The sequence below is a fragment of the Chenopodium quinoa genome, unplaced genomic scaffold, assembly GCF_001683475.1.
Source record: "Chenopodium quinoa cultivar QQ74 unplaced genomic scaffold, ASM168347v1, whole genome shotgun sequence".
In the NCBI taxonomy this organism is placed as follows: Eukaryota; Viridiplantae; Streptophyta; class Magnoliopsida; order Caryophyllales; family Amaranthaceae; genus Chenopodium; species Chenopodium quinoa.
Genome location: NW_018744311.1, coordinates 2,209,355 through 2,227,097, shown reverse-complemented (window position 1 = coordinate 2,227,097; position 17,743 = coordinate 2,209,355). Strand labels below are relative to the sequence as shown.

Genomic DNA, 17,743 nt, shown 5'->3' with positions numbered 1-17,743 from the left:
TATCTTGTCATAAATGTTTGTGGTAAGCTGGAGTTAATGAAATCGGTGCAAGTTGTAAACCGGGTAATTGGTCGTTTAAAGGCAAATTGGATGGTTCCACCCAGCTAATTGGACTCCCAGGGTGTAATACCCCGTATTTTTATACGTATTTTATTTAATATATATATATATTTTATACGTATTTTATTTAATATATATATATATTTTATAAGGGTATTTAAATAATTCTAGCATTTTAATTATGATGTTTTAATTATTTATCCCATGTAAATTGGGAATATTTTACAAAAGGAAAGGTTGTTTAATTAATTAATTAATAGAAGTTGGGCTTTTATTTTAAGAAATTATGAGTTTTAACAAGTTTTAGTAGGGAAGGGATTAGGAAAAACTAAAGGAGGAAAGTTTAGGGTAAAAGGGGCGATAGAGAAGGGGTATAAATATCCCTCTTATGAGGCAATTCAACGTTGCCCAGAGTGGAGAAAAGTCAGAAAACCCAAGGTAAACTTCTCTCCCTTTTCTCTTTATTTTTCTCTTTCTTATTCTTTTTTTTTCTCTCTCCTTCCCTTCCCCTCTTGCCGCGCACAGCCACCACCGGCAGCCACCACCACCACCGGTGGGCCGCCGACCACCAGCAGCAGCGACCACCGGTAGTGGCGCCGGCCTGCTGGCGGCAGCCACGTTTTTCGAAAAAAAAAGGTTTTTCTTTTTAAAAATCTAATCTTTATTACCCAAAACTAATCTATGCTTTAGTCTAATTATAAATTATGAGTTTGGAGATTTAATTTTGATGTTTGGTTATTGTAATTGTGTTAATTAATTATCAGATTTGGTTTTTAATTAAAAAGCCCCAATTTTTGAAACCCTAGGTTCTTGATTCATGATTTATTGAAGGATTATGATGTATTATAGGGTAGGCCTTTGTTTTAAGTGTTTTAAAACTTAATTAGAGCAAGTTTTAATTATAATAAAGTGCTGGAATTTTATGTAGAACACTTGATATTATGTTTCTTGAAGAAATTTTAATTACCCGTTAATTGGGACTTAATTTATGGTGTTTTAAATATAATTTCAGCTTATTCTAATTAAATTATGAAGGGTTTTAAAATAGTATATATTGCTGGAAATTTGTTTAGAGTGGATATTAATACTCTATTATGGATTTAATGTGTAGGAGACTTTGAAGTAAGCAATTTCTACTAGTCGTGGCAGTTTTAATAACGTACTCAAGGAGCTATATTTGTGATGGTTATAGATTGGAAGATTATATTTTGGGCATGTTGTGTTTGAACCACATTTTTATTTATGGCATCTTAGAAGGCATGATTAATTAAACTACATGTTTAATTATGTTTGGAATATTGAAAAGGAATTTTATTATGGTTCAAATAATTTTTATTGATGCTTTAAGCATGAGTAAGGAGCTATATAAGTGTCTATGTACACGAGAAATAAATTGTATGTTGGTACCTTTGTGCACTTAAGGTGTTTTTAACACCGAGGGATATGATTTTTGGCGCATTATGCGTTTAAGGTGTCTTTGACACTGAGGTAGAATTAAAAAGGGTTCAACAATAAATAGTATGTGGTCACTAATTATTCAAGAATTAAATTGGTATGTTTGTTTGATTGAATAATTATTGTTGATTGACTTATTATGCTTTGAGAGTCATCACCAAGTCTAATAATATGTAAATAACGTAAAGTGAAAGAGATTATGCACCAAAACTCTTGGAACGTATATACCTTGAGTATGAACAATGGGGGGAGTTATGGGGTTTTACATTTAACCATAACTTCTAATGGAGTACAGGACGCTGTATATTCCTTTTTTTTATTTATTATTATGCGCAGGAATTCCGCCACCTTTGAGTGGTTTTGTCGCTGGCACGGTTAGCTCCCGTGTCAGTTAACCTCAAATTTATTTGGGGGAGGTTAGGAGGTGGAAACCCGTTCGATGCGTAATCAATGCAAAATGAATTAGTTAGTGTCTAGTCATCGTGTCTTGTTGATTGGTGTGTATGCTTGTGAACAGGTGTAATGAGGTAAGTGTGTGTCGATAGGTGAAAGCATGTTAGTGTGGCTAATTTACGCTTATGTACTCAGCTTTGCTGATTGTGTGTGTGTGTTTGTGTATTTGACCATGTCTTTACCTTGGCTCTATGATGACCCATTTCTAATGGAGAGTAGTGGAAACAAGTAGAGACAAACTTTTCAGGTATTGAAGCATGATCATGGGGGCATGAGAGAAGAGTGAATCTTACTAGTTTTCATTAGGTTACAAGGTGTTTTATGCTTTATTTATTTATGATATATATTTTGTGTGGACTAACAAAGGTTTGGTTTTGGGAACGGTTTTTGAATAAGGGCCTTTAATGGTTCCAAGTTGTAGTTTGATTTTATTTGACTTGTTCGTTTGGTTTTAAACTTTTTTTTCGTTTGGTTGACTTTGGGTTGACTTGTTCAATCGGTTTTAAATTTTGAGTCTTCCACTGTGTATCTTTGATAATTGCCTAAGCCGTTTTCACGGTGGCGGTAATGTCTTAGTTATTCCTAAATCGTATTTTTAAAAGAGTAGAATGAGTATTTAAAGGAAAGGAATTTCTAGGGTGTTACACAGGGGATATTAGGGACCATGGTAAACATTTCGGCAATTTTTATTTCCTGGTGAAAAAAAGTCAAAAAATTCAAAATTTAAAGACTAATATTCACGTTTTTTGAGAAATTTTGGAGGTTTCAACCTAAAGATGTACATTGTTGGAACTTGTATTACATCATGTTCGATTCGATAGTAAATGTATGAGCTTGTTTGGTTAGCAGATGTATTCCTTGGAAATGAGATTCTTAGGTATATAATAGCTAAATCTATCATGTTTGTTTAGAAATTTGCACATAGCATGGTAAATAACTCAACAAGCCCCCATTAGGTGAGTGAATTTCTACAATGCATAGGAAGTTATTTCCTAAGAAATACTAATTCACATGATGTCAACCTAACATTTTTGCACAATTTTTGTGCAATTAGCAAGGAAAAAAAACTCCTCATATATGTTCATGTGAAATGAAATTTATTCCCATATTGAACAAAGCAAGCAATAAAATTAAAGAAGAGTAGATTATTAAGGAATACTATTTCATAACACATGCAACGACTACAATGTATGAATCTAAACCTCAACTTCTTAAATGACTACTTAAAGACAATGAACTAGTATTTGATTTCTTTTTCTAGATAGATTTCATATTTTTCTTTAATCGGAACGATAAATTGAATTATCCCTCATTCGAAGTTGTTCTAACTAATTATCTTCCTTGATATTGTCATTTGAAACAACTAAGACAAGCCTATAATTGTAATCATGTATTTTTTTTTTCAATAAAAAAAAAAGTGCTTGAAACAACTATATACACACCATAATTAACAAAGGGGATTGAACAATAATAATAATAGTACATAATTACATACAAAAATTATTGTTATTTGATGTTTAATAAATGCATACGAAAAGTTTTGATATAATAGTGGTTAACTATTGTTATTTTTAACATAAGGTTGAAGAATAAACTATAATATACGGAGTACCCCTTTTTAAGTTTTTTGACCCAAGAAATATAAGTCTTAAAAGAGTGAAATATTTCGTATTCACATCAACATTGCGGATCACATTGGGCGAATTGTTTTATTTTACACATGCGATAAAGTTAAACAGAAAAATTATGAGTAATAAAAAAGTTTAACAAATGACATCGCAAATGTCCACAATATACAAAGTACTTCTTTTGCTCCTTACTAAAATATACTCGTTAAAACAATAGTAGGCCCATTCTAAGCAAGTCCAGCATGTGACACAGAATAGACCCTCAATAAATTGGGGCCTTAAAAGTGGTGCAATACATCTAATAACCAATAATTGGTGCAATATTGTAGCAAGTTTTAGATAGACTTAGGTGCTTTGCAAATGTAGGTGTAGGCTAGGTTTAAATCTTTGTGTTTTTTTTAATCCTTCATTTTATTTTAACAATATCCTTTATTAAAATAAGTTAATAAAACTACTTTTAGAATTTTATCTGTGAGAAAAAAATCAAGGACCTAGGGCCTGTTCTCTTCCGTTGAAATTCAGTTCAGTTCAGTTCATTTCAGCTCTTAATTTACGTCTAATGATATTGCTAATGATATAAAGCCAAATTTCATTCTTTTAAGCTCTAATTACAATGACAACAACAACAACAACAACAACAACAACAACAACAATAATAATAACAACAACAACAACAACAACAACAACAACAACAACAACAACAACAACAACAATAATAATAATAATAATAATATTAACAATAATAATAATAATAATGATAATAATAATAATAATAATAATCAATAAGTAATAAATAATAATAATAATAATAATCATCAATAAATAATAATAATAATAATAATAATAATAATAATAATAATAACAATAATAATTGAAATAATAATACTAATAATAATAATCAATAAATAATAATAATAATAATCATTAATAAATAATTATAATAATAATAACAATAACAATAATAATAATAATAATAATAATAATAATCAATAAATAATAATAATAATAATAATAATAATCATCAATAATTAATAATAATAATAATAATATTATTATTATTAATAATAATATGTACATTTGTATATACACATATGTATAGTAATAAATAATCAAAGATCACTAATCCGTAGTTAAAAATCACTAATTAATAAGTTCAGTTCAGTTCAGCTGAGTTCAGTCAATCGGAACAGGCCCCTAGCTAGGAGTAGCGTTGTTAAGCCTCACAAATAAAATGTAATTGCGTCCATAAAAAAAATTACCAAAAAAATTCATTTAAATTATAGAATGAGGGTCCAATTTTTTTTGTCATACAAAAAAGGGCCTCTAATTTGATTGTGACGCTCCTAATAATGAATAGTTTTAATTTAGATTAATACCCCTTAATCCTAAGATGTATGAAAGGGAATCCCAAATGATCCTACCTTAGTTATTTAGTTTTTCATCTTCATTTCCTAACTTTGTTTAGTGTTTTTTTCAATTCTTATATTATGGTCAAACTTTAAAATGTTTGACCAATAATTCTCATTGATGAATTAAAACTATTTTTGGAAATGTAAGATAATATCTGATTATTTCCATATCAACTTTTAATATTTTTGGTTAGTATGTAATTAAAGATATTAATGATCGGAGATATTAATGATCGGAGTTATGTGTTTCAAAAATCATGCAAGATGTGATGGGACGAAGGAATTGTCATTTACTACCTTTGTTCGTAAAAGTTATTTTCACTCAATATATGCATAGACTACGTCACTACTACATTTTTTAACCATTAGTAAAAAATAAAATTTAATATTTGAAACATAAAAAACGAGATAAATCTAACAAGATCACACATAATTATGTTTTGAAATATACCATGGTAAAAATCTACGTATGGGGAATATTTACAAACTTTGGACACATATATAAGTGTCAAAGACTATAAACAGAGATAATGTATAACCTTATTTAAGCGGTTAACACGTGTCAGCTTACTCTGATAAATAATACTCACAACAATCACGCCTAAATTAATTAGGATATCAAGTGTGTTAATAAAATTTATTAACCATGATACACTTAATAAATATCACATAAAATAATTACTCCATAATTAATTAATTAATTAAGTTTAGAAGGAGCAATACCCTAATAAAATCCTAAAACCCTCCTAATTAATTAATTAGTCTCACCTCTTCTATAAATACCACCTCTCTTTTTCAACCCAAAATCCTTGTTCTCCACCTCTTTCGCTTCACAATTTCTCTCTCCTCCATTATCAACCATCACTTCATCAGACTTCCGGTAAGATTTTTTTTCCTTGTTTTTTCACATAATTTTTTTTTTCGTGTACTTGCACATTGTTTTATTTTTGCAATTTAATTCATTCTCTTGTATGATTTCTCAATTCTAAACCAATGTTTCGCCGTGCGATAACTAGCACCACCGTAAAAACTAATTACGGTGGTGTATCGTTTCTCGTTGATTTTTAACCTCCAACCAATTAATGAAATTCTTTTTTTTTTTTTTTTAATTTTTGAATTTTTTATCGTGAATTACGGCGAAAGAATCCAACGAGAAAACGGTTGAGGTTCGTTTTAGTTCATAAATAACCATTTTAACGCGAATTTCTGTCGCGTGAAATTACGATCTAATAAAAATCGACTGATTTTGTGAAATTGTAGCGCGTGAAAATAACGTATTATGGTGAGAGTAGTGTTTGTCTGGCCGTTACTTCAGTTGAGGTACGATGATTAAGTAGATTTCGGATTCTTCGGAAAAAAGTGTAGAGGTTGTTGTGCCGTACACGTGGCGGATTTGGGGTGTTTTGTTCACTGTGAGTCTTAGGGGGTCCCAATTTATATTGTTTGACTTTTGCCTTAGTCAAAATTCTTTGTACTTGATTTATTCATCCTATGTTTTTTACTTTGCTAAGTTGTAAGTACTTGTATGAATTAGTACTTTTGATATATGGAGTTTGAGATTAAATAGAGAGTTATAGACCTATTAAATATAGGTGACGAATCAAAGTCTGAATATACATATCATAATGAAATTTCTATTGTTATTACTTTTAATAATAAAAACCAGGTTATTTTGTAAAAAAAAAAAAAAAAAAAGGTTATAATTTAAAATAAGTGTATTTAATTATTATTTATTTTGATTGTCAAAGGAATTATGCAATCATTAAATTAGAATAAGTAGAAACTGATGATGCATTATTGATGCCTTTATTAATAAATGATGGATATATAAGGTTGAACGTGCTAATAATAAATTATATAATTATTTTTGGAATTACAGCTCCTAAGAAAAAAAATTCACCTAATCAAAAGATCTTTAAACTGGTATTAATTGCGGATTTCTTTTTAAATGCTCTGTAAATTAGCTAGGCTTGAAAATTCATTGATATTGATAGTAATCCAATCAAAATATCTCAAAACTATTATAAACTGTGGAATGCATATTTTAATTTTTAATTACAAGTCTAAAATTGAATGACAGTACAAGTCAAATATATTATGTTATAAATGCTACTTGTATTCGTCTTTTTGAAAAAATTTCATTAAATGTGTACTAACTTATACGCAATATTTCTTCAAAAAAAAAAAAAAACCCTTATACGCAATATAAATTACTTTAATTTTTTTTTACTCGTATCTCTTACAATTCTTTAATCTTTTATCATTTAAGTGAATATTCAACATTTATTGTATATTATTTACAAAAAATAAAAGTGTATTTCGTGATCAGTACCTTGAACCTATATAGTTTGACAGATTTGTCATAGTTTTATTTGATGTGATCTATTATATTCTAGATTAATTTATCTCTTTTACATATCTTAGGTCTCCAAAAGTTGCCCTTGACCTTAATTCACACATAGCCAATTGTTCATAACTCATAAGATCCCTAAGATAATCCTTGTCTCTCACATTATTATTGACTTTTTTCTCATAAAAATAAATAAATAATAAGATAAAATATTGCGAAATTTTTATCATTCTGTATTCCTTATTTCAAACTACACATATTGATAGTATAATTTTTATTTTATTTTAATATAATTATTACGAAATACCTCCTTCGGGACAAAGGGTCATATCTTCAATGGAATGAGGAATTTTTCTTTTCTGTATTGATGCATGATTTAAGGTTTTCAATCTACTGCCATGCCTTTGAAAGAGGGTGAACTTATGTGTCGAATTTGCATTAATCCTATTATCCTAATTAACCAACTTCTTAAACCATCCTTTATGCCATTGACACGTGACTCATCTGTCTTATTACTCTCTTATCTTACGTTGTTTTCATTAGAGAGCAAGTAACCCATGTTTAACTACCTTTTAATTATCAAGGGTAGAAAATATACCATTACCATAATATTTTATTATACTTTGACTATTTGGATTTGACTAGAAAGTTAAAAAAAGATGGTAAAATAGGTTACATAGGATACACATACGTGGCATGGGGCCTTTTGTTGTATTTTTCATGTTTTTATGGGTCTAATAAAAAAGTGGGGTCCATTTTTGGTGGGGTGTTTAAGATTAGATTAGCAAGTTTAAGTGACATCAATGGGAGTTTTGGTTTATGCTTTTTGGAGTTTGTGGTTGGCAATGTTAGTAGTTAATTGACATGTTTGATTGTTACTCTTTCCTATACTAGATAGTTAAAAAGGGCTTATTACTTTGTCTATTGGATCCTTGCCCTTTTTGGTTATGTCCTACTTGTTCTAGAATAACTATGAATAAGACTCGATAACTCATATCAGACACAGGTACATGTCAAAGTGTTGGATAGATTTTGATAATTAATGAAAATTTTACGCTTTGAATAAATATGTTAAGTTGAAGTATTCTTACTCATGTCGGATTGATAGATGTAAATGTAAGAGTTTGAGTAACATAAGTATTAACATTGTTTGACAACACTTAATTTGAGAGTTCTTTAACTAGTACTACCAGCCAACCAAACAGGACAAGTTAGCTAATTGACAAACAAAATTGATAGGCAGTAGCACGCATAACAGCCTAAATAGACTATTTTTGTGTTAAACAACATTTATGACTTTATGTTTATTTCTCTTTTTTTTTTGTCCCTCTTAATTGATAATTAAGCTACATTTTCATTAAAGAAAGTTGTATATGAAAGTATATCATTCCTAAGGAATTGAATTGAGATACTTTCTCTATTTTAATTATTACATGATTATCATGCCAATTTAGTTTTTTACAATAGTATTAACCTGAAGTTTACTTAAACTACGAAAGCATAAGGTGACTTATTATTTCGGGACATATTATAATAAAAACACGACATTTTTAGGAATGAGAGAAAGCAAACTATTTGATAATATAGAGAAATTAAAGTTTAAAAACCCATCATATTTAGGAATCTAGTTAATCTTTAAATCCATACTCAATATTAGTGTAATGATGATTATAATTTTGCTTAAATGCCCATTTTCTTGCTAGATAGTTCCTACAAATAATACGATTTCTACCAATGTTTATTTCCTTAATTAGGTATAGCTAGACTTGGTGGTGCTCATGGTTTTTGGTTAAAGTTTGGAATTTTATTAATAAATTGCATGAATTTATAAGCTAAATTCCACTATATGTCTGGTATTTCCCTATTAATGTAGAAATAAATTAGTGGTCATATCATTAAACTTTTTTTTAGAAAATGCCTAACTTTTGGTTTCTGTCAAAACCAGTCCAACTTAAATGCTTAATGATTGTATATTAAGCTTTCTTAATCTGTGGTTTAATGTTATAACCTTGTTTTTATGTAGCTAATCTCGTATTTTTTGAAGAGCTGCAAAAATCAAATACTTCACCACACTTTTGCAACTCTGCTTCAATAGGTATTTCATCCTTCACTATTTTTCTAGATTTACTTGGCAATTATGTTACTCGAGCTGAGGTACTCGTGTTAGGCATGCTTAGGTATGTGTCCAAGAGTTAGACTCGACTATTATATGAAATGCTTCTGTGCAGTGTTCTGTTCCAAATTGAAAATCATTTATAGTTATTATATTGTTAGCTTCTCCTTGAGCAAATCCGCCATTGGGTCAGACAAGATTTAGTTGTTATCATCATAAACACTTGTAACTTGTAAGCCATTTATTTATCTATTTCTTGACTTAGATGAGAAACCTTGTTCCAGCTTCCAGGTTCATGCACATCTCAATCTTTGTTTTTTCATAATATATTATCATATTGATCCAACTACTTTTTTGTTCCAACTTTCATAATTGTTGTTTATTCTCTAAATTTTTTTTTTCCTACATTGCAACATCTTTATCACACCCTGTTGTATCTGTTTGGATTGAAATACTAGTAGTGTCAATAACATAGAGCTGATGTTTTGTGTGTTGATCATCATGTATTCGCGCAGTTATAAGTCTTGGGGGGACCATGGTGTTATAGAATGGAGTGTTGAACTGATATGTCATAGACGAAAACTATATATGATAAGTTAAATCAACTATAATCAACAGAAAATCTAAGGCAGACATCTCTAAATCAGCTTCAGATGTGTTAAGTTTAATTTATCAAGAACAGTACGTTTCGTTGACTTGTTATCCTGGAGTTTTATGTGGAGAATAGTTCAAGTCAGTATGCATTGCTGTCATGAGGTCAGTTCTTAGGTGCTGTGTTTCTTAACCAACTTATTTGATAATGTATTAGCATCCATAATAGCTGATGCCACATTTTCCATAGTCTGAAGGCGACTTATCAAGCTGTCATAGATGTGTGCATATATTTTAAGCTGGGGAAATCTCTTCACTTTCGTTGAAACTTCTTGTTAGTTGCGCCCAAATCTGTTATTACGAATATGATATATAGGAATCATAGAGCTGTTGATATATATAACTCACCATGTGTGATCACATGTCCATGTTTTGTTTTCTCATTTAAGGTTTTCTGCCAATACTTAAAAACTTATGGTTAGTTGGGGCTGAGTTTTGATTTAATTAATTATCGTATACTATATAATAAGCGGCGCAGGTGATAATCTGTTTCCATATGTGTGAGTTTCTGTGATTTTGGAGTCTAGAAACCCAAGGTGGATCTAAATCATTAATTTTTACTTAAACTGTCTGTGCTGTCAGATGATATCAGTTTCTGAAGTGCAAATGCTGTCAGTTTATGTTAATTTATTCGTTATGTCAGATGAATCGAGATTATTAATTGGTAGTTGAAGCTGATTTCTCGGGTTTTCACCATGATCGATTTCCCAATGATTTGGACTGCATATCCATTTTAGATTCTGCATAACTGAGATTTTTTACTAGGATTAGAGATTGTACTCTTTTTGCAGATAGGGAATACATGCTTCTTGCCTTTTCATGATTCTTTATTTGTTTTTGATGAAGGCTTTTCATGATTTTGAAAAGCCAATCCAGAGGTTGTTAAACTTGTTTTAAAATAACTTCTGTCTCTTATCACTCGAATACTATTTAATTAATTAATAAGCTCAATGATTATTAATTATATATGTAAGTATCTAACCATGCTTTAAGTACGTACATCCTATAAACCAAAAGAATTCGAAATCAAACAATGTTTTAGTGGCTAGGAGTTTTGTTTCCTAAGTTGGAGATTGGATGATCCATTAGCCTTTTGCCTTCTTTTCGAACCAAAAAAGAGAAACCAACAACATTTGGTTGATTTCAGTCTCTTATGCAATGTGTATACTCCAATATCTGACTAGGTGAACATGAACAATGTTTTTCTTAAGTACAATTGGTTTGAAGCTCAATTATTCTTGATTGTACCTTGTAAAAAACTACACTAGATTTTCTTCATGATTTTGTACGAATCGATTAAATATCGAGTCAGGTGGTATGTAGTGCAGTAATCTTTCCTTTTCTAAGGTTTGTTTTCGACAGTAAAGCCAGAGAACACATTTTTTTTCTTATTAAACATAGGAGCCTATAAATTAATTAAAGCTAACAGAGCTTTCATGATCCCAAATTTTAGAGGAAAATGAGAATAAAATATTATTAGGCCAGCTTGCTTGTCAGTTTGTGACTTTCTAATCCATAAATTTGTCTTTAAACTTCATGACTTCATGTGATTGGTGAATAAGAGCATTTGTTCTTTTAGATTTTCATTTTTATTAAAAATTCTTACATCAACTGCAAATTCAGCTGTAGGTTCAACACTTGTACCTTCTAGTGTTAATAATCAGCTAGCAAGTTCGTTTAAGGTAAAAATTGCGTGGTGTTACTCGATTTTAATGTTTCATATATAGCCTAACATTATCGACTTGTTGGGCTTGTAACATTTCCTAGATGAAGTCTTGCTAAATCCTGACATTCTGTTTTCAATTGATGTATGAAATTAGATGATGAGAAACAAGTTGAGCAAGTTGTTCAATGCAATAGGACTTTTCAAACATCCCTCGACTTCACAATCTCATGGATTTGCATCGAATGTGCGCAATGAAAGGAGTAGCATGGTGACACCTGAACCATGTGAACAAAAGGCAATAACACCAACTGCTGAACAAACATATGAAGAGTGGTTGGTAAGTAGAAAATCCAGAGTTTATTTCTAAATCAGTCTCATTTTTTTTAGAAATGTGTTCTATGTATTATAATCTGTTTCATTGGTTTTGTAGATTGATCATCCCTCGGCATTAAACTCATTTGAGGAACTGATGAATACAGCGAAGGGAAAGAAGATCGTTATGTTCTTAGACTATGACGGGACACTCTCCCCTATTGTTAATGATCCTGAGTTAGCCTTCATGTCTGATGCGGTAAAAAAATAATTTTCCTACACACTTGTACAGAATGCACTAGGCTTTTTTTTAGTGAGATTATGAGATAGCTTACTGTTAATATTGTGATATGGCTGCATCGTGTTTGTTGTGCAGATGAGAGTAGCATTACGTGAAGTTGCAGGGATCTTTCCAACAGCAATTATCAGTGGAAGAAGCCGAGATAAGGTAAGTTCATCTGTTATTAGTTACAGCATTTTCCCTGTTTTGAAATATAATATTTTGGTTCCTAAAACATCTATAGAGTGTGAGTGTTGCTAAATGCTAATACAAGTCCTCTAACATTCTGTTAGGTACATGGCTTTGTTAAGTTAGATGAAGTATATTATGCCGGGAGCCATGGTATGGATATCATGGCTCCGCCAAGGAAGCACAAGGCCGGTGACTACAATAATTACCAGCCTCCGGTTGCTGTCGAAAAGGTTTGTTGTAGGCCTTCTCTTTTATTTGATACATAATTGTGTTCGATACAATAAATTACCATATATTGACCTTTCTTATGGACTGTAGGATAACTCTGTAATCTTTCAACCCGCTCAAGAATTCTTGCCTGAAATCGAAAAGGTAAGCTAATGATTAGGCAATTTCTTGTAAAGAAATCTAATAAACATAAGGCATAATCATTATGCAGGATGTTATTTTTCATGACATAATATCTGAATATTTGATTGTCATAATAGATATATGATGAGCTCGAAAAGGCAACAAAGGAGCTAAAAGGGGTGACAGTTGAACACAATAGATTTTGTATCTCTGTTCACTATCGTAGAGCTGAAGAGAAGGTAATTCATGCAGAAGATAAGAGCTAATAATTGTTATTATGCAAAATTTTTACAACGATTTAACATAATGTACCTTCAAATTTATCTGAGGGATTTACTGCTTGGGAATTGCAGGTTCATTCTGATGTCAAAAAGGTTGTGAAGGAAGTTTTGAAAAAACATGCTCGATTTCATGCTACTACTGGTAAAATGGTAAGATGAAAGGCTATTCAATTACAGAACATCTGAATAAACTGAAATCGATTTGTTATGTGCACTCGATTGATTGTAATACTAATGCAAGACACCATTTACAGGTTTGGGAGGTACGTCCATCTATAAAATGGAATAAGGGTAATGCTCTAGAATACTTACTCGACACTCTAGGTCTAGCTGAATCGAGTGATGTCCTTCCTATCTACATAGGAGATGATCGAACAGATGAAGATGCCTTCGAGGTATTTTCCTTCTCTTACTTGATTCACCTACTCGTTTTATAAGATTATTTTGCTCCAGGGGAGGATATTCATTGGGGCTTATTGTGACTGAAACAAAATGTTCTTTCAGGTGTTACAGAAAAGAGGACAAGGATTTCCAATTCTTGTGTCACAAAATCCTAAGGAGACAAAGGCGTCGCATTCCCTGCGTGATCCTTCTGAAGTACTAACATTCCTACTAAGATTAGCAAAATGGAGAAAAAATTCGGGATTATAAAGTAAAGGAAGCAGTCGAAGCACTTGAGCTAGTGAGTTTTTTTAATGACGGCCAAGTGATTGTTTATGGAAATATGTAGTTTGTATATAGTATTAAAGGGAATAAGTAAGTTAGAGAACTGGTGCAAGATAGAGGACAGGGCTATTAGTTAGTAAGTTTAGTTGTTTTGATATTTTGCTGACAATTCGGCACTTTTTCGTATCATCAAACTATGTTTTATTGGCATAGAATGAACAAAGTTTTCTTGCACCAAGGCTTTTGATCAGTATGATTAGAACTGAGGAATTTGTCACTTGCTATCTGGTATAATGAACACCTTGGTAGTTACTACATTCTCTTACAAAAAATACTTCATATCAGTTTCCAGTGGCGGATCCAGGATTTTCGAACTTATGAGTCACCATCAATAATTGATCACTTGTTTCAATCCAAAAATTATATAAAAAAAATTATATTTCACCAAAATGATTTCAATCCAAAAATAGGATCTAAAAATACATACTATAAAACTATTACATTAAACTAACTTTATGATTTTTCACTATTTTTCACTTAAAAACAAGAATTATAAATTTAAAAAAAAAAAAAAAAAAAAAGTTAGATAACTTAAGAGACCGGTTATTAAATATAACAGGTCTCTTTAATGAAATATGAAAGCAGGTCTCTAATGAAGCAACAAAGAGACCACCTATCTTATATTTTAATAGGCGATCTCTTCAGCAAAGAGACCGCCTATCTGTAATAGGGGGTCTCTTAGTTGTTTTTTTTTGTTGTGCTGGTAAGTCACGTGACTCACTGTGCACCTTAATAGATCCGCCACTGTCAGTTTCTACCTTTTATACCGCATCACAATTACTATTTTAACCTTATCTTGTTTTTTTGGCAAATTTTGCCTAATTTAACATCATAACAATGAGGCGGGATAAATGTTTGCTTTTGCATCACATCACATCCCCACGTAACATTATTATCCTCATCTCTGTCGTGGGTCTTAATTTCATCTCATTCGTGCCCCACCTCCTTTTGGATATTCATACCCACCTAATCCTCACCTTTCACACACCGCTTCACACCTAATCCCAGCCAAGAGCCACTTAATCCTCACCTCCAAAATATACAAGCAAAGAAAAAAAAGTTCACCTAATAGTTTAATATTACACAATCGGTGTTTTCTTTATTGAATTACTTAGAATATTTTTATAGCTCACAAATAATACTCCAAAGTTTGCAAATAATATAAAACAGAAGTAGTACAAATATATTACAAAATACTATATTTACAACTATAATTCGCTTATGTTTTTGTAAAAGTAAAAAGTACATTTTTTAATATTTATTTTACATATATGAACGCATTTATGAGATGGGTATGAAGTAGGACGAGTACAATCTAAAATCCACCTCGCCCCATCAACCATGGTGGGTATGGGTAGAGCAGCCAATTCGGGTAAACGGGTCGGGTTTGAGTCGGATGAGAGTGGGTCGGGTCGGGTCAATTCGGATTAATTCCAAAACTTATGCGGGTCGGGTTTGGGTTGGGTCATGCTTTAGTCGGGTCATACTTCTTATCGGGTTTGGGTCAGTTTTAGGTCCAGTTAATAACAAGTCGGGTTACATTCGGGTTGGGTGAACAATAGGTCGGGTTTAATTTGGGTTTTCACGGGTTAAAACGGGTTAGGGTAATTCTTGGGTTCTAGTCGGGTTCGGTTCAAGTCAACAATTTGCGGGTTAGAATCAGGTCGGGTCATTCTCGGGTTTAAGTCGGGTTCGGTTCAAGTCAATAATTTGCGGATTATAATCAGGTCGGGTCATTTTAAAGTCGGGTCATTCTCGGGTTCAAGTCGGGTTCGGTTCAAGTCAACAATTTGCGGGTTATAATCAGGTTGGATCATTTCCAAGTCGGGTCATTCTCGGATTCAAGTTGGGTTATGTTCAAGTCAATAATTTGCGGGTTAAAATCAGATCGAGTCATTTCCAAGTCAGTTCATATTCGGGTTCAACTAACTATAAATAGATAATTATCATTTTTATCAAGCTAATTATTTTCTTTGACTATAATATATGTGACAATATACTAAGGAACTATAGTCTATAATTTAGAAAGATAATTATCTCCTTTGACCATACAACAAATATATACTATATTTAACTCTTAAATTTGAGGATGATGCTCCTTTCTTTTGCTTGCCTGGACCGACTTGGTCTCCCTATATAAAATGCTTTGATCAACAATAGTAAAGTGGTCTAAATTGCATTTAAGGTGATTTCAAATCGGGCGAGGAACAATTTGGGTTGAATTTAAGTCGGGTCAATAACCAGTCGTGTTAATTTCAAGTCAGGTTAGTAACAGATCCGGTTGAATTTTTGGGTCGGGTAAGTAATAGGTATGGTAAAATTCGGGTCCCGTCAATAACAAGTCGGGTTGAATTTGGGTCAGGTCAATAACAAGTCGAGTTAATTTCGGGTTGGGTTTGTAAAAGGTTGGGTTAAATTTGGGTCAGGTTAGAAACGGGTCGGGCTGAATTCAGGTCAGGTTAGTAACAAGTCGGGTTAAATTTGGTTTTTGACTGGTTAAAACGGGTTAGGGTCAATTTCGGTTCAAAACGGGTTCAGTGCAAGTTAATTAAATTGGCCATTATAAACCGGTAAATCGGTGCAAGTTGTAAATCGGTAAATTGGTTGTTTAATAACAAATTGGATGGTTCCACACACCCAATTGGACTCCCGTAGCGTATTAAGGACTATGGTAAACTTTTCGACAATTTTTAACTCCGAGAAAAAAAAGTCAAAAAATGCAAAAATTGAAGGATAGTATCTACGCTTTTTCAGTAATTTTGGAGGTTTCGGGGCCCGATGTCGAAACGTCTTGAAATTTTATGGGATACATCTCGGGGTCATATAATGCCGTTTGGAACCATATATGATCATTATTTTTTGTCATAAATGTTCGTGGTATGCTTAAATTAATGAAATCGAGGCAAGTTGTAAACCGGTAAATTGGCTGTTTAACAACAAATTGGATGGTTCCACACACCCAATTGGACTCCCCGAATGTATTAGGGACCATGGTAAACATTTCGGAATTTTTTATCTCCGGGCGAAAAAAGTCAAAAAATTCAATTAAAAATTAAAGGCTAATACTAGGGCTGAGCAAAACTACCCGAAAAACCGAAAACCCGAAAAACCGACCCGTAACCATTCCAAAAATTAGGGTACCCGATCCGATAACCATAACGGTTCGGGTACCCGTTACGATAATTTGTTATCGGGTATGGTTATGGGTATTATTTTAAAATTAACGGTTACCCGATCCGATCCTATAATCATTTTTTTTTGCTTTTTTTTCCTACTTAAATCTATTAATATAAATCTAAACTTTTACTTTACTTCATAATCACTTTATAATATCAATGATTAGTAATATTATTAATAATTTGGTCAAGATCATATGGTATTGTTGTTAATTAGTTGTAAATTATATCATAATAACTATATAATTAAATTTAATTATCATTGTTGGATATCTTATTGGGTACCCGATAACCGATCCGAAATTCCGGGTACCGAAGTCCGGGTACCCGAACTTATCGGTTTTGGTTATGGGTATCACTTTTAGTGATTTTGGTTATCGGGTACCCGAACCGTTAGTACTAACGGTACGGGTACCCGTCCCATGCTCACCCCCTAGCTAATACCCACGTTTTTTCAAAAAATTTTGGAGGTTTTAGGGCCAATGTAGAAAAATCTTTATATTTTAGGGGGAACATCTCAAGATCATATAATGTCGTTTGGAACCATATATGATCATTTTATATTGTCATAAATGTTCGTAATATGCTTGAATTAATGAAATCTATGCAAGTTGTAAACCAGTAAATTGGTTGTTTAAAG

At 31.7% G+C, this 17,743-nt stretch overlaps 1 protein-coding gene across 1 annotated transcript; it reads left to right on the top strand.

Moving 5' to 3' along the window:
* Positions 1–11,337: 11,337 nt before the first annotated feature.
* Positions 11,338–14,395, top strand: LOC110696201 (probable trehalose-phosphate phosphatase 7). Its single transcript, XM_021873484.1, has 10 exons — positions 11,338–11,801; positions 11,940–12,122; positions 12,216–12,356; positions 12,474–12,545; positions 12,671–12,799; positions 12,888–12,941; positions 13,058–13,159; positions 13,274–13,351; positions 13,456–13,596; positions 13,706–14,395. Exons 2-10 carry the CDS (start codon positions 11,940–11,942, stop codon positions 13,850–13,852), a joined length of 1,047 nt encoding a protein of 348 aa, XP_021729176.1. The 5' UTR covers positions 11,338–11,801; the 3' UTR covers positions 13,853–14,395.
* Positions 14,396–17,743: the final 3,348 nt, after the last annotated feature.

Coding starts and splice junctions, on each gene's coding strand:
- LOC110696201 (XM_021873484.1), top strand. CDS start 11,940: ATGATGAGAAACAAGTTGAGCAAGTTGTTCAATGCAATAGGACTTTTC. Junction 12,800..12,887: donor CTCCGGTTGCTGTCGAAAAG/GTTTGTTGTAGG, acceptor TATGGACTGTAG/GATAACTCTGTAATCTTTCA. Junction 13,352..13,455: donor ATGCTACTACTGGTAAAATG/GTAAGATGAAAG, acceptor CACCATTTACAG/GTTTGGGAGGTACGTCCATC.